At 34.7% G+C, this 20,840-nt stretch overlaps 4 protein-coding genes across 9 annotated transcripts; 1 reads left to right on the top strand and 3 right to left on the bottom strand.

The window, feature by feature from the left end:
• Positions 1–3,093: 3,093 nt before the first annotated feature.
• Positions 3,094–8,503, bottom strand: LOC123909213 (MYG1 exonuclease-like). 3 transcript variants are annotated; one of them, XM_045960007.1, is made up of 7 exons: positions 8,020–8,503; positions 7,804–7,902; positions 7,076–7,267; positions 6,809–6,928; positions 6,540–6,611; positions 6,043–6,273; positions 3,094–5,829 (listed from the first exon to the last, which is right to left on the bottom strand). In XM_045960007.1, the coding sequence occupies exons 1-6, from the start codon at positions 8,368–8,370 to the stop codon at positions 6,049–6,051; spliced, it is 1,059 nt and encodes a 352-aa protein (XP_045815963.1). In that variant the 5' UTR covers positions 8,371–8,503; the 3' UTR covers positions 3,094–5,829; positions 6,043–6,048. The 3 variants fall into 3 exon arrangements, with proteins under 3 accessions (XP_045815963.1, XP_045815964.1, XP_045815965.1); XM_045960008.1 differs by having other exon boundaries at positions 3,094–3,820; XM_045960009.1 differs by lacking the exon at positions 6,540–6,611 and having other exon boundaries at positions 5,703–5,829; positions 8,020–8,448.
• Positions 3,437–5,799, top strand: LOC123909214 (rhodanese-like domain-containing protein 14, chloroplastic). The gene is made up of 6 exons (XM_045960010.1): positions 3,437–3,641; positions 3,741–3,787; positions 4,164–4,256; positions 4,385–4,523; positions 4,608–4,710; positions 5,514–5,799. Exons 1-6 carry the CDS (start codon positions 3,437–3,439, stop codon positions 5,632–5,634), a joined length of 708 nt encoding a protein of 235 aa, XP_045815966.1. The 3' UTR covers positions 5,635–5,799.
• A 1,917-nt stretch (positions 8,504–10,420) lies between the features above and the next one.
• LOC123909212 (cleavage and polyadenylation specificity factor subunit 3-I-like) lies at positions 10,421–15,011 on the bottom strand. Of its 4 annotated transcripts, none has more exons than XR_006809851.1 (4): positions 14,487–14,986; positions 13,501–14,017; positions 11,507–13,214; positions 10,421–10,757 (listed from the first exon to the last, which is right to left on the bottom strand). XR_006809851.1 is itself a non-coding variant. In XM_045960006.1 (4 exons), the coding sequence occupies exons 2-3, from the start codon at positions 13,933–13,935 to the stop codon at positions 11,580–11,582; spliced, it is 2,070 nt and encodes a 689-aa protein (XP_045815962.1). In that variant the 5' UTR covers positions 13,936–14,012; positions 14,487–15,011; the 3' UTR covers positions 10,421–10,757; positions 11,542–11,579. The 4 variants fall into 4 exon arrangements, 2 of the variants coding, with proteins under 2 accessions (XP_045815962.1, XP_045815960.1); XR_006809852.1 differs by having other exon boundaries at positions 13,501–14,012; XM_045960006.1 differs by having other exon boundaries at positions 11,542–13,214; positions 13,501–14,012; positions 14,487–15,011.
• A 1,105-nt stretch (positions 15,012–16,116) lies between these two features.
• On the bottom strand, positions 16,117–17,940 carry LOC123905126 (PKS-NRPS hybrid synthetase cheA-like). The gene is made up of 2 exons (XM_045954763.1): positions 16,703–17,940; positions 16,117–16,597 (listed from the first exon to the last, which is right to left on the bottom strand). Exons 1-2 carry the CDS (start codon positions 17,938–17,940, stop codon positions 16,117–16,119), a joined length of 1,719 nt encoding a protein of 572 aa, XP_045810719.1.
• Positions 17,941–20,840: the final 2,900 nt, after the last annotated feature.

The raw sequence follows: 20,840 nt of genomic DNA, 5'->3' as shown, positions 1-20,840 counted from the left end.
CGTGGAATGTTTATATATGCACTTTGTGCATTATTAGTATATGTAAATATTACATTTAGTATCAATGAAGAGACTCATTTAGTATCAAAACCAAATCTTGTATTCTTTAAACAATTAAGACACGTGTCAAAAATATTTCATGTTAGCAATTTTTGGTTAAAATAGTCAACGGGGACCAAGAAATGCAAAAAGGGGCAAACGTGGGGGCCAAAATCGCACATGTGAAACGTGGGGGGCCAAAATTGCACAATTATGAAACGTGGGGGGCCAAAATCGCACAATTATGAAATATGGGGGGGCCAAAATTGCAATTTAGCCTAAAAATAATAATAGAAGAGAATACATCAGAATAAAAAAGCGCTGCAAACCGATTAAAGTATCCGAACCAAACCGATTAGTTTGGTTCGTTTCATTTTTGAAAAACACCAAAAATCGAACCAATCGAGAGTTCATTGGTTCAGACATTTGATTCACCAAAACCAATCTAAAGCTTTCCACAATTACGCCCCTATATATATATATATACAACCCTTCACAACCTCAAAGGTACGTCTCACTTTAACCCCGTTGGCCATGGCCGATCGTCTCTAATACTCAGATTCTGACCACTAGCTCGGAGCATCATTCCACTGATCCACCACTATGAGTCATCTACCTCTCTTTTATCTCATCAAATAAACTTGAATTTTGCTACGAACACAACCCAACAAAAATTTTCCTCTTTGACGAGTAACCTCTATCGAGCCTCTCCATCAACGATAAACTATTTCTTACTATTATTTAAGATACACTATTTTAATCCTAAAAAATTTACACACTTTGATTTCATATTGACTTGAGCGTCAGAGTGCTTGCAGGTATCTCCCACCACCTACTTCAAATTTAATGGTTTGCTACTCGACGTCTGACCACTTCTTCTAATCACTTAATTAGATCACATAGTTTGTGAAGTGACTAATATCTAATGTTTTGAATGTTTGGTCTAAATAGTAAGATGTCCTAGACCTCTTAGGTAGTTAGGAATTCGATTCTTAACTTTTGCGTATGAAAAAATTTGATTGAGAGAAAAACTTGTACATATACTTCACATATTCTTTCACAGAGATTAGTCATTACTAACGACGCTAAAAACATTACATCTATATCTATATATATCATAGTAATCCAAAAGATGGAGGGATAGAGATCTCTTTGATTCTCACTGTCCTCATAACAAAAAATGCTTGGTAGGTAGGTGCAAGTATAAAGAAATGAATAAATGAATGAGATTGGATTATTAAAAAGAAATTGTCGGCAATCGTCCAATTAGTGCATTATGGATCTAGAATGAATGTGAATGGTGGTACTTTACTGCTTAGCCAGTCACAATCATGATTGTTGGCAGACATTGACATACTCATTTAACGATAATACTAGTACTACACTAACTCCTTTGTTTTCTTCCTAACTTCGTACTACGTACTACTATTGCTATTTGCTAGTAGTAGTATTTGACACTCACGTTTATGCACGACTATGCATTGACCCACAGACCCTGCAGGCTGCCCACTTTTCTTAATATACCATTCGTCGTGCCAAGTAGTACCTCTTCCTACCTAATTCCATATCAGGCAGCATAATTTAATGGATTCTTCATTGCTGTTAATTAACATATGGTATCTTTATGGGCTCAATGTGGGGATTGTAGCATCATTAATTCACAGAACTTCTGCTGACCCGCGATTCATCATGCAACTATTGTACCCATAGCAGTAATGAAAAATGCATAGTGATAATAAAAAAATAAAAAATAACAGAAACCTGTTCATCAGGAGTATGAAACTATGCAAATAAAAAGGTCAATACTAAAGCTGTATTTTCTGACTTTCTTTAATTATATCCTATTCTAGTCCCCACCTTTTGAAATTTTAAAGCAAGATTTTTTTGTCGTCTAATGACTAGAATTTTACTTTTAAAGTGAGTAAGTAGAGTGTTTAGGGTTCAAAACCTGATTCCAACAACTTGTATATACAATGCGACGTCTTTATCAACTAAGTTAAACTTACGGGAACAAACATGAATATTTCTATTGAAGGGTTCTATATCTTCAAAATAGATATTGACATGGAATGATCAAAATAGATGGCCGACTTCGAGCAGTGAACCATCAAAGTTGAAATTAGTGCAAATACTTTGACGCTCAAGTTAGTATAAGAAAGTGAAATGATAAATTTTTAGAATATGAATTGTATAGTTTTGTCCTTCTTATGAAGGTGTTTATATAGGGCCTAGAGAGAGTCGTTGATCATTGATGGAGTGACAGTTATGATTATGAATGGCACCCCCATCAAATGATGAGATATTTGGCCGTTGAGGCCTTGATTTGAAGAGTGGTGTTAGGGAATCTGAGGCATGTTGTTAGCCTTCTACAAGGGGAGGCATTGCATAGTGAATTTATTAGGTCTTTACTTTTTTGGATCATGTAGGGATGGCGTGCACGGACCTTGGTTATATGGTAATGAATAAATTGTATTTCATTGCTCTAAAATGGAGTCACTTTGGAAATCAATTTATGTTAGGTTTATTTATTCGCTCTTAAAAAATGTGGAACATGAAGACAAATTGCATTCATGTTCCCTAAACAAATCTTACACATTTTTTAAGAGAAGTGTGACATGATTTGTTTTAGACCAAATTGCCTTCATGTTGCAATTTTTTAAAACCTTTTTAAAATTATATTGCCTTCATGTGAAAAATTTCTCTAATTTTTAGAATGGAAAATACATTAGAGTACGTCATAAAAAAGACTTTTATGTATGAGTAAATACGAATAATAACTTTTATTACTATTACATTAAAATTTGTTTTGAAGAAATTTTTTAGAGAGATTAAAAACAAAATACGATATAATTATAGAGATAAAAAAAATTATTTAACCCATATAAATTCACAATACTCAACTTGAATTCAGTCCAAACCCAAAAAACAAAAAGTAGTATATCCTAATGTTATGTTTTTAAAAAAATCATAATATTTTAAGAGACGATAATTTAAAACAAAAATAAAGGAAAATGGCAAGTACTAGGATGCCTAATGCCTCAGATTATTATGTTCTCGATAAGTAGTATGCCTCATTTTGTGACAGAGCAAGGAAGGACAAATACATTAAAGGGCTTATGCCGAAAGACATAATATAATGATCTAAAAATATGTGTCAAGGTAAGGAAAGGAAAGAATAAAAAAGGACAAAAATGATGATAATGAGGATATCCAAATAGCAAGGGACTCCTAAAACATCGACCACAAATTCAGATTTTGTGCCCCAAATATCCACAAAGAACTCACTTGACAACGGTCACAAATAGTCTGATCCCAACTCCCAAGTACTTCCATTGAATTAATTAACTACTTGCACTTAAATATCTGATTTTTCTGTTGAAACTGAGAGCTTCAAAGCATGGCTTTTACATCAACTGCTCTACAATATTCATCCACATCATATTTACAATCCTGGGTACCTTCTTTAGAAGGTAAGCTTGATCATAATTCATGTTGTGTCAGAGTGAGATCATACAAACCCACTTCTCAAGGATTACACCAACAGAATTTTGCAAGAGGGTTAACAATCATGAGCGCGACAACAAAACCAGCGAAATCACCAGGTACTTGTTCTTATTTTGAGTTACTTTTACTGGATTAAATTGTCAAAGCACTTCAAAGATGTGATAGAACCTTAACTTCACTTTTTTTTGTGGTAATAGCTGAAGAAGAATGGAAGGTTAAGAGAGAATTACTGCTGCAAAAAAGGGTAAAGCTCCACCCCTGTGTCACACATACTATCCTGAATATACAAATATGCACACATGCATCTTTTTAGTATTTATGTTAGAGTGAGCACAGAAACTTCAAGATACTACAAAAGCTTGAAATGTCTGGCGAAGCATATGAAATTACATTCCATTACTAAGAACATAAATAACAAACAGCAATGATTTGACAAGGTAATGAGAAAGAGATAACGTGTGAGATAGATCATAGATAAAGGAAACAAGAACAATGAAACAGAGGAAACCAACTATGTAGTCAAACAAGTGTTATACACATCAAGTTTTTGTGTAAAATCTAAGGAAATATGATTTCAGGTTTATATCACACGGAAGTTTATATGTGATATATTATTGCAGGTAAAAAGTGTCGAACCAAAGGAAGCTCTGCGTCTTCAAAAAGAAAATAAATTTGTGATTCTTGATGTAAGGCCAGAAGCAGAGTTCAAGGAGGTTAGTGAACAAGTTTTAGAAACCTTGTTTTCCAACTCCAATGTGCCATTATATTCATGTTGGATTTTTTCTGTGCCTCTCATGTGCTTCTACTTTTGATTGATGGATTTGGCTAATTATGACTGCAGGCTCATCCCCCAGATGCAATTAATGTGCAAGTATACAGGCTTATAAAAGAGTGGACAGCCTGGGATATTGCCAGACGCGCTGCATTTGCATTTTTTGGTATTTTCTCTGGCACAGAAGAGAACCCCGAGTTTATCAAGTGTAAGATGGATTTGCCTCACCATGCATTTCTCGAATTCTTGCATTTCATGTTTCTCAAACTAAATATTTTATTCGTGATGACAGCTGTTGGGGAAAAATTAAATAAAGATTCAAAGATAATTGTAGCTTGCTCAGCAGGGGGAACAATGAAACCAACACAAAATCTGCCACAAGGTCAACAATCTAGGTATTAAATTATCTCTCTCCCTTTCATGTGCCTGCTTTCTTCTCTCTGTTTTTTCAATTTTGCTGGTATATGTTGTAAGAATATATAGTCCAAAACCGGTTGCAACAGTTTAGGATAGGACACCTAGGTATATTCTAGAAGGAAGTGGAGCCATGGGGGAGAGAATGGAAGTTAGCTAGTGACATGGAGCTAGATTCTAGAAGAGTTTGTTAGAGGAGAATATATCGTAAGTAGAGTAGGGAAGGGTCATTCAGGTTTACTGTTGAGTATTGATTAGGAGAATCATTTCTCTGGTTGGAGCTTAGGCTCTCCAGTTTATCTTTCATTTTCTGCTGTAATAAGAGTTTTCTGCTCAGTTTTCTTTCAATAATAGACATATACAATGATATAAGATTGCGAGTTCTTTCAGTTTATGAATCAGTATCAGTCCATTTTGCATACAAACTTTTCCAACTCAAACCTTTTGAATGTGTTCGCACATTGCATCCGAAATCAGATTCAGAGACATTTAAATTTTAGAGGACAAGACAAATGACATTCATATTATTGTAAGCCATCTATTCTAACCAAGTTGTTAATTATTTAAAGTAATAACAAGACAAATTAGTTATTCATCAGCTAAAATATACAATGGAACGTGACATTAACCACTTGGATTGCATGAATCTAAGATCCAAGAAAGTGATATAGCTGAAAGCTGTATGTAGCATACCACTTTTCATGTGATTATATAACACACGCACACACACATACTCAAATCATTGATCTGCTGCTCTAATGATCACATTTTTGTAATTCCACAGGTCTCTAATAGCAGCTTACTTGCTGGTCCTAAATGGTTACAACAATGTCTTCCATCTAGAAGGTGGGCTTTACAAGTGGTTTAAAGAGGATCTGCCAAGTGTTTCAGACTCAGAGGAGTGAATCTATTACTAACATTATGCATGCAAAGAAGTCTGGACCTAGTTTTGACCATAACGCGGATGCTGATAAATGCATACAAAGAACAGAACGGATGAATTGAAATGTAATCATTAAACTGGTGTAGAAATTTAGTATGAGAGAAAATGTCATGTTACCTTCTCTAAAGATTGCTTCCATAGCTTAACATAACAGGGCCTATTTATCAGCATCATGTTATCAATTATCAGCATTTTGCAAATCACTGATGCATGTGAACCATGTTATGGAACCACAAATGCATGCTGATTCATTTAAAAAGTTTAGCAATCAAGCATTTATGGTTCCATTGCCATTGATTCCTTATGTCCAAATTCCAATCCAAAAGTTGAAAAACCAAATGGACAGAAAAAAGGTATTTGTTTAACCTACCATTGCCTAAGCCTTTAAAGATGCTTTGGCCATCGCTAGAGCGCCTTCATAACTTCGATTTCCTCCAATAAAACCGCTCATGTGTACAAAAGTACAATCTGGGATTCCAGCAACCTCAGATAGCCTGTCATTTTCCAAACCCCTCCAAAGATTTGGTAGTGGTTTTCTGCTCTCAAATCTAGCAGGTGAAATTGCCACCGCCTGTAGTCTCCAATTCTCACTCCTATCATCCTACAAGTAGGAATCATATATTATTTAAATTTAAATCACAGATCAAATAGGATTTTTTTTCCTTTTTGCATATAAGCAAATAGTAATTTATAATTGAATAGGAACATAAAGAAATTTTTTGAAGTTTCAAGTGAATTTCGTTCTGATGAACCAGAAAATAAACCAGTGTGCACTGTGTAGGATTTTTTGGGCGAGGTTTGCTTACAATGATGCGTGCTTATATTCAATTTTAGATGGATTGATCAACTCAACAAAAATATATCTACCTGGTAAAGAACATATTTGATGGAAGGGTTGATTTTCATTTCGTCCTCGAGCTCATGTATGTGAAATTTCCACTGTGGAATAAGTGAGAAATAAAAAAAAAATACTTATAAGGATATACAAAAGTCAAAACCAATTACTAGTGTTATTTTCCTTAGCGAAGATAGTTATAAACCCCTTGATTGGTATGATGAAGAGTAAACTATCAATGTTAGAAAGTTACTAGTATTAAAAAATAGCGTCAGATTAATTAAATGGATTGTGTACTTACAGGACAAGCTCGATTTAGTTTTATGATCTCTCCACTAGAATCAATAGTTTCTCTTTCTGCAAGACACTCCATAATAATAGACCGTGCCGGCAACCATGATTTTGCATAATAATTCACATTCTGTAACGCAAGAGAAAATAAAAAGATTACTTCTTTTTTTTGTCAAAAACTAAAATGATTGTTCAGCAGGTAGTGAGAAACAAGTCTAAACAACTAAGCACATTCAACAGAAATCCAATATGCACATTCCAAACAAGTTTCACTCACCTCCACAAATTCACCACCAGCCAGAGCCATTGCCCGATGAAACGCTTCATTTTCTGCATCAGATGACTGATCAGAATCCCTCCAATCCAAATTCAATCGTTTTATTCTAGATGCTAGGCCTGTGTTGATTACATATTTTGGAGATTGATTCAAGTCATATTGACTCACTCCATTATCCACAGCATCAACTGCCTTAAAATAGAACAGTATTTTAACAAACAGAAGCATGTTACAGATAATTAAAATGTGAACGCACAGTAAAATTGAAATGATATTTTGCGAAATTTTGATAACAAATTCAACAGAAAATTAGATGGTTAACAGTTAACACAGTTCAAATATATGGTTAAAGCAGTTGACAATGAATATAGCAAGCTGTCACAACTCATTAATCATCAATTGAACACAATCAGCAATGATTTTCAAGTATATATTTGAACATAAACTGTGGCTAATGAATATCATGTATATTTGAACACCTGAAAATCATGTATATTTATTTTTGAACAAAACTTGGATGATACATATTTAAACAGTTGAAAATTGTGGTTAATCGTGTTCAATTGATGTTTAATCACTTGTAACACCTTATTATATTCATCAACCACAGACCTAATTAAACACATACTTTAACATTGTTAACCTAAACTAAACCATCTAATCTGTTGTCGAAATTCGATGTCAAAATTTTGTAACAAAATAACACAAGTCATAGTAAAATTAGCTACCTCTACAAAGTTTTTGTATATGGTTGGATACAACTGGTGTACATGAGGATGATCTTCATCAAGGCGAAGCACATTTGCAATTATCTCCAATCCAAAATGCTACATTATATAATTAATGAATGAATGATTAATGAATATTGAATAACTAATTCGGTTTCGATTAATATTAATAGTAAAGAAACGAAAACAGTGAGTGAATGAGAATGGAAGAAAAACCTTGTAGACAAGTCCAGCGCTACTGAGTTTAGTGACGAAACCGTAACCGAAAACTTGATCGAAATCCTTTTGATGATGATCGTAACGGTGTCGTATCGGGTCATATGTGCCTCCAACGTCGACTACGGCATCTAACGATTCGAGAAGGTTTGAGTCTCTCGTTCTAACGATGTCGGCGCCGGAGAAGTGTTTTGAAAGGCGAAGCATCAAGCAAGCGAGAGCTTCGTCGCAGTGGAAGGTTCCACTGTGAGTTCCCACGCGCTTTGCAGAAGACGTGGAGAAAGATGATGATAGAATGCCGCGAAATGACGTCATAAACGTTCTGTTCCACATTTTCGCAACTTTGACCATATTTTTTTTTTGAACTTCCTCTAGTGTGTCTCAGCCCTATGAACGGAGAACAAGATTCACGACGCCGTATGTTAGCTTTTTTTTTTTTGGAGAAAGATATAATTTGGGCTTTGGGGGTAAAACTATGTTCAAAGTGTGCTGGTATGTTAAAAGTACGCTAAACACAACAACGAGTAAAAAAATGCGAAAAGAGAAATTAAAATTGAATCGGGAAAATGAAAGAAGATGAAGAAGACTATATTTATCCACGGTTAAACCGTGGGCACCACTTTACCGGTAAACTTCTTAATCATTGTTCCGGTATGCAAATTTTCTCACCGGAAAACTTGTACAATGGATTCCGAAAATTTCCAGTTTAGCTACGGTTTAACCGTGGCTAAACTTCAAAACTCATTTTTTGAATTTTTCGGTTTGTAACTTTACTCAAATGTAGGGGTGAATTAAAATAATAAAAAGGGTATAATGGGAATATTGAATTGTTTGTAGGGGTAAAGAGTTAAATGTTGGGGTAGGAAAAAAAAAATTCTCTTTTGGATATAGAGGTTAACTTTTCCTAATTTGTATAATTTTTTTATTTATTTATACAATAGTGAGCATTACACAATTGGCAAGGACATTGCAAATTATTGCAGGGACCGGGTTCAAACCCTGGTACATCATTGCATCTACACATCGATTAGCTTCACGATAAATAGACACACCTTTATTTTCCAATGCAAAATCAAAAGTCTCTTAATTTGTTGAATTAACTACCAACCACACTACCCAAGTTTTTACTATTCAAAGTATGAAAAGCAATTTTTGGAATCACGTGAAGCTCAACCTTCTTATACCCACAGTCCCAAGCGAGATTCGAACATTCTAGAATACCCCCAAATTCCGCCACATACGTGGTACACCACCCTAAATGCTTTGAAAACCCACAACACCAATTGTCATCACTAGCTCGAATGACACCACCACAACCTACCACTAAGGTGCCCTTACTAACACCATACGTATTCAAAACTACCATTCATTAGCGGGTTTCTTTCAAGCAATCAATGTATGAGCTTTATTCATGTGTGACCTCAATGCCTCCATATAATGATAAACCATATGACATGCTTGCAACCAAGAATTGGAAGTGAGAAACTATTGAGTGAGAAGCTCTGCGCGACAACGACAATGTTGTGGCAGTGCCCTGTTCAATTTTCAAAAACTATAAATTGGGTTGACGATTACGGAATTTCAGAGAAACGTGATTTGGAACGTGAAGATAGAATAACAATTTGGATATTTGGGGGAGCAATTTAGAAACTGGGAAGATTTAGATATTTAGGGATTATGGTTCATGAGTCCATGATTCAAGAATTGAGTTTGTGTTAAGTGTTAACTGTTCAACATTGTGCAACCGCTTCAGAACAACATATCATAACCGATTTTATAAACCGGTTATGATCATACCCACTTTTATAGCCAGATTTTTAGTACAAAAATCCAGTTTTCAAAACTGGTTTTTCTTTTAAAATATCCAATTTTCAAGGACCAATAAAATGAAAGCTTTTGTATTTGTTTTAGCAATTGTCTGACATGCATGTTTCTTTCACCAAATAGGCTAACAGGTTAAGAAATATATATACACCAATGTTTCTAAATAGAAGCTTTGTGAAGAAATATTAGAGATAAGCCACTCTAGACTACAAGACTACCACAAGTTAAAGAAACTAATGTCATTTATGAGCAGGGGTGACAGTTCACACAAATACATGAGTTATGGTTACTGCTAATACTTGTGTGTTCAGAGCATTACATTTATAGTATTAGTTCTCTTCTTGATAAGGACTTAAGGGGAACCTGTTCTCCTATAGTCGTGGCTTAGTTTCTTGTATTTTACTTTCCTTTTAATATCAGGAAGAAAAAAAGCATTACATTTATACATTTATATACGGACCAATTCAATCAATTGTGTGCAAGTGTTGGATCCTACTTACAGAAGATGATACAGCTTCAGTTTCAGTTGAAACATCAAGGAAGCATCTTAAATAATAACAACAAAAACTAATATAGATTTTGCATCATCAACATGCATTCTTGTTATCATATTGTTTTGTCATGTAATGCTTCCCAGTACAACAAAGCCAACATTATCTTTTCTATGCATTCGATATCACCAAATGAAGCACATAGTAATATCTAACCAGACATTACAAAATATCTATTAGACTAATCAGATCAAACCAGTATTATAAAGTATAAACCATTACTATTACTAATAATCTGTCAAACACTCAAACCATTAGTTCAATATTACTAATCTGGCAAGACATTACAAAATAATGGACAAAGATATTGTTAACATCTCCCGTCAAGTTCTATCATCTCTCCCTCTTTCACTTTTCTCCCACCTGTAGGAAGAACAAAGCATGGACAAAGAAGTTACAGGCATATGAAATTCCATAAACTAAAAAAACTAATTCTACACATTATGACATATTCTATATCATGATAAAACTAGAGAGAGATTGACAAAAAGTTAACATCTATGGCACAAAATATTATCTAGTCAAGAGGTCAGTATGTGAAGGTTTACAATTAACTCAGATGGAATAAATAATTACAGAATCATTCTGTTCCAAAACAAAAATTTCTTAATTTCAGTCTCGAACATTCTATTCAAAACATACAGCTCTGAAGGGTCTTATTCACAATCCAGATATCACTCCCATAACACCATCTAGGGAATCAAATATATACTCTGGATATTTGTAAGAAAACTCCTCCATTTTATTTGCATTGCACGTTTTAGCAAATTATGAGTTGAAGACAGTTTTGGACTATGCAGTGATATACATATTTCAAGACTAAGTTACAATTTTAACACTTATAATAATAAATCACTTCACTTCAAACTCAATTTTAACTATTAGTTTTATAGAAGTTCATTCAAAATTATGTTTGACAAGCTGTCACCCAAAAGTATACCAAAACTAATTTGTGATAACAAAATATCCGTATCTACCAAAATTTAATTATCTGAATTGAAAGAAAATAAAAATGCTAAAAATGCAACAATACAAAGGACATCAGATGCTACAGCCAATAAAGTAAAAATGGAGCGGAAAATGTTGTGCCAAAGTTCATGTTATAGACTTACAGGCGAGTAACTACATGTTATGATGACTGTCGTACATGTTAGTGCAGTATGAGAGCTAGTATAGGGAGAAGAACTATGGCGCAGAGAGAGGAATCGGCTTCACGGAACTTTGAATACGCCGGAATGCCGTTCTCACTCTTTCTTTAAGGCCTTCATTTTCACTCTCAACTTCACCACTTTCTTTGTTGAGTTCTGCCACATTGCCATCAATGTTAATTATCAGCTTCCCATTTTCTCCAACCTTCACATTTCCAAACAGTGAATTGAGGAGGGCATGCATAACCTTCTCTGTCTTCTTCTCATTCTCTTCCTCAATCTTTACGGCATCAGTTTCAGCCATTACTTTTGGGAGATCGCGGCTGATATTTAAAACTAGAGCAACAACTGAATCCGATACCATGTCACTAATGGGGTCTGACGTCCAATGCAATGAGATATGCTTATCAGACTCATGCTTTACTGTTACACGGTCATGAACTACCAATGTTGGAACTCCAGATTCTTCATCGACTGACGCCTCCACGCTCTCATATATTTGTTTGAGTCTATGCTGTATGACACTAAAGGCGCCTGAATAAGGGATGGTAATTCTCTGTGTGACGTTTACCGTTGATAGCTGTGAGAAGACATGGAGATCATCTGGTGCCATTATTTGATATGTGAAGCCTTTTTTAACTAGCAAACCACTAACGGTTTCACCCACTAGCGGTGTTTTTTCAGCCAGCTTCCCAATGGATTTTGCCATTTTCTGTGAATTGAAATACATTTCGACAGATTGACAATTTTTTGGAGTAAGGATCTTAGTGTTACGGTCAGCAAACTGAGTCATGAGCTTCTGTTTGAGCCTTCCCATCTCATTAGCTGCCCCGTGAACAAGAATGATGTTGGGCGGATTGAGCTCTTCCAAGAATGCACTTGTTTGAGCAGAGTCAGCATGAGCAGAAAAGGAAATGTAGTGCACCTGCATGTTGAGAGGTGCAGAGAGTCCATTCATCAGAGTAACTTCCTTTGGTTCATTGAGGATAGTTTTAGCCAGTGTCCCCTCAACAACATACCCAGGTATAACACAAGAATTTTTCTTGTCAGAGCACCACATATCAAATAATTGCCGTGACAACCCACTCTGAAGTCCACCGGGGCTTGCCATCACAACAGACGGTCCTACATCTTTGAAAATATCAATGCTACTCAAAGCCGATATGTGCTTAAAGACAAATGGATTTGACTTTGCATTCTGAATCCTGTCATTCATCGAAAGAGTGTAAGTCTCATAAACAGTCAAACATTTTTTTGCAAGTGGAGAAGCATAATAGATGGGTATATTATGGAGTTCCGGATGATTTGCCCAATACTCATCAAGGATCAATAGTAGCTCTTGCGCACGACCCAGGGCATAGGCCGGAATCAACACACGCCCCCCTTGAGAAATGGTTGAATGAATAACATCAGTAAAGCGTTTTTCTCGGGTGTGCCGAGGCTGATGGTGTTGTACGCCATAGGTTGATTCTATAATGCATACATCAGGGGAGAACTGTGGGGTCTCTGCAGCTCGAAGATGTCGGTCTTCCTCACGTGAATAGTCTCCTGTATATAGCACTCGAACACCTGCAATGTCAACCATAAACATAGCAGCACCAAGGACATGTCCTGCAGTGTAACACCAGAATCTAATACCGTTCACTTCAACTGTTTGGTGGAAATCAATAACCTGCAGTCACCAATACTACTACTACTGTTAACATGAACATTCAAATTAAGATCCTAAAAACATACATACTCCAATACTATAACTATTGTTCCAAAAGAAAAATAAAACCCTAAAAAACCATTAACCTGCAGTCACCAATCACTGTTAACACACACATTGAAGTTTAGACTTTAGAGGCTAAAAAACATACACATTATCATAATGGCAAGTCTCATGAAAAAGAAAGAGAAAATAAATTGAATTATCATAAAGCAAAGCAAAGCACATGAAGAAATGAGAGAGCAACCTCAATTTTATCCATGGAGCGGTTAATATCTTGTTCATCGTAAAGCATATCATCGATGGAAACCTTGCTGACTTTAACATAATCAGATAAGAGGAGCTTGTAAATGGCCTTTGTTGCGTAGGTCATGAAAACTCGGCCTTTGAAAGTGGTTTTCTCAAGAAAATAAGGAAGTGATGCAGCATGATCCAAGTGGAAATGAGTTATGAGAAGGACGTCGACTGTTGAAGGATCGATTTCGTCAAAGTAAGGCAGCGCCGCCATGCCGGAATAGCCGGGGTGGATACCACAATCGAACAAAACGGTTTTGCCTTTATAGGTCATGTATACACAAGAACGACCAACTTCGTTACCAGCACCTAATGGTGTTACTATCAATTGATCTTCATCTTTGTTGCTGCTCGCACCATTCAATTCACGTTTCTTTACTGAACTCATTCTGAATCAAATCTTGATTCTCTCTTTCACTCACTGCACTACCAGATTGAGTTCAACAATTGAACTGTTCCTCGACTCTACTCTACAACAAACAAGTAACAACCATGAATTAAGACAGAGGGATATGCTCGCTAAGGTGAACCCTAATTTCAGTAAGCATGTAAACGTATATGGTGTCATCTATCCAGTGTTTTAAAAACCGGACCAGACCGGCCGGTCCGACCGGTTGAACCGGGAACCGGAGGGGCACCGGTCTGGTCCGGATGTTGGATCGGATACGCTATTGAACCGGACGGAACAGGTAAATATAAACTCCAATCATATCAAAATTGATTCATGTATGTATCGAGTTATTAAAGTATAAACTTCGAACATATCAAAACCCATTAAGACATACGATAATTTCCACACAATCCTAAAAATTCGAGCAAAAACCCTAATCAATAACGTGAAGGAGAAGCAGAACTAAAAAAAATGCATCGAATAAAATAATAGCAATAATTAACGGTTATGTGAAATTGGGGGAAAAATAACTGAAATGGAAACCCTACCTCCGTAATCAGTGAGTGAGAATTCAGAATCGAAGGAAAATCAGAAGAAGAAGCTGAGAGAGAGAGGGATGCGAAGTAGGGATTGCGAAGTAGGGATTGCGAAGTAGGGATTGTGAAATTGGGATTGAGATTTGGGTGATATATGATTGAAAAACCTATGAATTTTGCTGCGAACACAGAGTCGATTTGTTCTATCTCAAAAATGGAGTACTAATCAGTGTTTTAAACAGTGTATTTTTTGCATCTTGAACCCCTTGAAAAATTGGTTTTGCACCCTGGCCTAAGAGACTTGAGAGAAGAAAAGACAAAGGAGAAAAGAAATAAAGTTGCATTTGGAAACATATGGATTTCAGTCTCAGAGATGATGCAAGAAAAAACAATGAAAAAGTATGCGATGGTGAGCTGTGCAGAAGAAATTAAGAAAGAAGAAGAGAGTGGCGGCACTTTGTGTGTATGCGTGTAACACCAGTGTAGCATTATTTTAGGGTTTCCTATAACCCATTTGGGTATGGCCTTTTTAGAAAGAAAAAAATTTCTACCCCAACAATCTTCCATCTACCCCAACACAAATTTTTTAATGACAAAAATGCCCTTCTATATAAAGTAAAATCGTAAAAAAAAATTCATTTTTCACTCACATCTAAAAAAAAGTGTTCCGGTGTTGTGAAAGAGGAATTTGAGAGAGTAAGTATTTATAACAAACCGAATCTCTTTTTTCAAGTGTTCCGGTATGAATATTCATACCGGAACTCTTTTTTCAAGTGTTTCGGTATGAATATTCATACCGGAACACTTGAAAAAAAGTGTTCCGGTATTAAAATTTGTCATCTGTTTCGCTTGTTAATGTTTGCATACCGGAATACTCAAACCCAAGTGTTCGGTATGCATTTTTAAATTGTATTTGCATTTTTTTATTAATGAATGTTGTTTTTTTAATCAGTGGCGCGTATCAGAGGACGTGATGGTAGAATTAGGCGTTCCGAAGATCTCGGACATGAAGAGTTTCTACGGCGCCAGGCGGAGGAGGAGCTTGTGCCGGAGGTGCCACCTGTGGTGCAGCCTGTGGTGTGGCCTGGAGGACCGATTGATACTAGTCTTCTGACACGGTATCATGAGCACGTTGCTCGTCATGTATGGTTTGGCGAGGTAATCAATTTTTATTTATAGTTTTAGTTAAAGTTCAATGAAATGTATAGCAGTAGGATATATCTTATGATCAATGTTTGGAAAAGAATCTCAGGTCAAAAATTATGAAAAAATTCACTTAATGTTTTGGTAACACTCGTAACCTAGTATTATTTATAAATAGCTATTGCATTTGTTTTGTTCACTTACTTGCTGCCTTATTGCATTTGTTTTGTCTTGTTCACTTAATTACTACGCTATTCTCTGATTTCTGTCACCCATAATATGACCAAAAAAATTGTAATTGTAATAAACTTATTTACAATCCTTTGTCATATAATGTAGGAACGTCATGGACCAAGAATTGAATTAAATATAGCATCTCTCGGTGGCAAACTGGCCGAATGGGTTCCTAGTCAACATCCACGATATGTTGAAGGTTGGATGACTGCATCTGGGTTGAGTCCACTTGAGCGGACCAGTTTGAACAAGGTCGATCCGAATCTTATATCCGCGTTTGTTGAGAGATGGCACCCAGAGACATCGTCATTTCACATGCCCAAGCATTACTCATGTCCAACTCATATCCATCCTCTGTGTCATCCTCCAATGGTTCTTCCATAGTTAATTTCTTCCAGTGACCGTGAACTGAATCTAATGGTATCGGTACACCGCTGGTTGTATATCCACTCAATTCACAAGCACAAGGTAACTCACATGTTGACCTAAGTTTGCAACCACACAAGTTTTTATCTATTCCAACAATGTCAATTCTCTTCATCTTATCAGAAATTAGTGTCATAGCGGCCCTGGAGACAAAGTTTCTCAAATATTGAAAAAATGGACTGTTGTCTGTCTTCTCTGCATAGTAAAAACTCTTTTGAAAAGACTTCTTAATTTTGTCAACTTCTAGTCTTATGTTGTCATTCATGCCTTCCAAACACTTGCATAAGTCTCCTTTGCTGTGTTCCAACATTTGCTTCAGTCTCCAATGTGCAGATTCAACTCAAAATATCAAATTGCAAACAATAGTCAATTAAACGCCAAAAAAAGAAAAATATAATTACAATTTTAAAATAAAAAAATTATACCTATTAGTCGTTGTGTTTCCTAAATGCATCACTCGATTGGTCCATGCTTCAACAAATTGTTCTTTGTGAGGGGCCAACCATGTGTTATTGACATATTCGACAAAATTGCTTGAATTAACACATGCTTGCTGAAACGCATTCAACCGCTGCCGATACTCCACCTCATCCGGACTTTCAACAACATCTCTCCACAAATTTTTCACATTCTGTCGCATATCCTTAGGTATATACACGAAGCATCTCGCATTCACATTTTTGATTATGTGCCACGTACAAAGCATATTAGTAGTATGTGGAAATATATCTTTAATTGCATTCATCAAAGCAAACTCCCTATCAGTCAAAATTACTCTAGGAAATATATCTTGCTTAGTAATCAATTCCTTCAACTTACCTAACGCCCAATGATAATTGTCCGTCTTCTCAGATTCCATGTAAGCAAATCCAACAGCAAATGTCATGTTAGTTGACGTTATGCCAGCAATTTCAAGCAGTGGCTGTCTATATTTATTAGTTTTGTATGTGCTGTCCATAACCAAAACAATGGGAAACAAGTTCAACAACTTGATTGAATCTGGATGCGCCCAAAAAATATCACTCAAAACATCGGAGCCATCATCTTTTCTTCTATTCCAGCTGACATATTTTGCATCATCTAACAACTGCAGCAAGTGTTGCAGCTCTGTTCTGGAGCCTCTTTCCTGTATTTGCATCATATGTCTTTTCCTATATACAAGTGTGGCATCAACAACAGACTCTGGATTTTGATCTTTCAAATCTAAAACAATGTGTCTTGGTGCTACTTTACGCTTTGTCAAATCTTGAACACGTTTGTTTTCATCAGCGGTTAAACGTGCCTTGCGAGGATGACCATGATATTGGTCAGGTAGCCCGTGGTTGTGAACTCCATGAATAACCTGAACTTTCCATCCTGAACCATCTGTTGAAGGTGCAGCTTTAATTTTAAATGGACAGTTACATTTTTTCGATGCAGTTGTCGTGGAACTTTCTGAAGAGTCATACTTTCCACCTTTATCACAAACTAAAACCAACTTGTCATTTCTACCTCTTATTCCGTTCTTTTTATCTGACCGAGTAATGATAATACTGACTTTGTTGGCATCTCCAACATCTCGAGCCCATGTGAGAACAGCATCCGATGTAGCAATTTTTTGATCAGTTGTAAAAACATCTGTAGTATCTACTAATATTTGACTTGTATTGCCGATTTGAGCCATATCTGTTTAAAAAAAAATAAAGAAAAAATAAATAAATAAAACTGCTATGCTATACCGGAACACTTTTAATGTACCGGAACACTTTTTACAACTTTCAACACACCGGAACACGCATGTAATTACCGGAACACTTTTTTTTTGTATACCGGAACACTTTGTTGTATACCTGAACACTTTTTTGTATACCGGAATACTTTGAAAAGTGTTCCGGTATACAACAAAACACGTTTATATATACCGGAACGCTTTATTATATACCGGAACACCTTTTGTATACCGGAACACTTATAAAAGTGTTCCGGTATACACACAACCGTTTCTGGAAAATTGTAATACCGGAACGATTTTGAAAAGTGTTCCGGTAAAAAACTGGAAATTTAACAAATCGGAACACTTTGAAAAAGCGTTCCGATAAATTCGACAAACCTGAAGAAAAAAAAAATGTACCGGAACACTGGGTGATGGGTGTAAACAGTCTACCAAAAAAGTTACAAACTAACAAAGTGAAAAAATAATAAAATATATTTAAATTTGATAAGGGTATAATGGGAATATTAGAAAAAATGTTGGGGTAAATAGAAGATTGTTGGGGTAGAAAAAAAAAATTTCGCCTTTTTATTATATTTGGCCTGATTCTAAATTCTAACGGCCCATTTTCATTTTAAGTTGAGTTTATTAATTTAGTTATGTAAATTTAGGTGGCTTCTTTTCTTTTCTTTTTTCGTAAGCATGATTTTTTATTATTATTAATTTGACATGTGCTTATCAATCTCAAGGAACAATTTATAGAGCTTTGACATATAATAATCTCAAAGTTCTTTTACTAATTTTTTTTCCCATAAACAATATTATATATTCTTATTATTTTTTTGATAAATATTATTATCATTATTATTATATTCAATTTATAACTATTACTCTAAAATTAATAAGTACAACTCAGTTAATAGTAGCAGTGAGCCAGTGACGTTAATATTTAAGAGTCGTAGTTCGAATTCGAAATTACTATTTCTCCACACTTAAGTTATTTTTTTTAAGGAAGATTTTTTTCTTTATATATATAATAATGATAAAAATAATAAATTAGAAAATAAAATAATTAATTTATTAAAATTAAATAGTTTGCACCCCTTGAGCTCTATTGATCATAGTTCCCTGCGAGTTAATCTTTTACTACCAAACATAAAGTAGCTATTTTTAGGGAATGAATATTGATAATCATGAATGCATACTATTATTGTGTTCAATTTGTGTTTACCTTCTATAAACCTTTTTTTTTGTTACCTTCTACAAATCTATCTTTTTATATTTTATTTTATTTTATTCAAAGATCAGGTTATCCGATTCGATCGATTTAATAACTATATAGTTTTACTATAGAGACCGGTTCATTTCACCGGTTTAATCCGGTTTAATACGGTTTGTCATGCGGTTCGACCAGTGACCCAATGGTTCGACCAATGAACCAGTGACCCAGTACCCTCACCAGTTCAATGACCGGTTCGGTTTTTAAAACACTGCATCTATCTGTATATAAAAATCTTACATAGTTGTGGAATTGCATATCTAAACCCTAATCCACAAACCAATGAAAACCTTTCATTTAGCCACATCATCCACTTACATCCATTTAATGTGAGGTACTGATTATAATAATTATCAGGCTTAATTAGTAAAATGGTCCCTAAGACATTTTTGGTTTTACATTGGTCCCTTAAAGAAAAAAATGTCCGAATAGGTCTCTTAAAGACATATCCGCTAATCAGTTTGGTGTGAAACCAAAAATGTCTTAAAGGGACCATTTTACTAGTTAAGCCTAATTATTATTATTATTATTGTTTTGGGTTATTATTCATTTTAAATTTTTTTGTTCATTTTATTATTTTGTGTATTTTATTGTTTTGTTTTTCAAAAAAGTTAATGTTTTTGCTAATAATCTTTTGTCCAATCTTTGTAAATATAAGGAGTTGGTCGATTGTCAGTACTACTTTCTAATGTTAGTAAAAAAAATAGATAAAATAAAATTTACTAATGGTTGTTATGTCCTGTATGATTTTTATCATATTCGATAGTTGAGTATGAGTTACGTTGGTTTATCTTTGCTCTAATAAGTTTCAAATTAATATAAATATCAAATTCGATAATACAGTAGTTTTTTGGTAAGAGATAATGAAGTAGTTTATCCAACTCGGAATCCTCCAATGAGATTTATAATATAAATAAAAACTTATGTTTCAACATCGATTTTCCATGGTCAATTATATGTTGTCATTTCCATAGTTATTTTGAAGAATGAGTTAAAGATATTGCTAATCAATGTTAATGAAGAATATATCAAAGTAACTTCAAATGTGATGTATAAATAAGTTTTTTAAATGTATAAACATCTATATGAATAATTCCTAGATAGTTGTGTAACCACTAATCTAACCCTAATCCACGTCAGCCACATATATCCAATTAAATCACTCAATAATGCAACATCACTTATATTTACATCATTGTCATCTCTATACACTTTTTCATATGCCTACATTTATATACATATGACTTTTCATTATACACTCACTCAACTAATAATAATAGTTTTTACTAAAGTATACGCATTAATTAATCTTAGTATATTGAATTATAGTGTCCAATTAAGAATCAAATGCACAATGTATGATTATGACCACAAACCGTTTTCATAGTGACATGACAATTTATGGATTACCAACTTATTTTGATAGATGCAATATGATCCATTGTAGTCTTTTCGAAATGTATAAACACATCTTTAATATCTATCTTATATTTACATCACTTTTATTATTATTATTATTATTATTATTATTATTATTATTTTGTTATTGATGTTATTATTATAATTTCCATAATACTTATTGTTTCAATTTATA

This window comes from Trifolium pratense, linkage group LG2 (assembly GCF_020283565.1).
Source record: "Trifolium pratense cultivar HEN17-A07 linkage group LG2, ARS_RC_1.1, whole genome shotgun sequence".
Taxonomy (NCBI): domain Eukaryota; kingdom Viridiplantae; phylum Streptophyta; class Magnoliopsida; order Fabales; family Fabaceae; genus Trifolium; species Trifolium pratense.
Note: the sequence above shows the minus strand (reverse complement) of the source record. Positions and strands in the feature narration are given on the sequence as shown.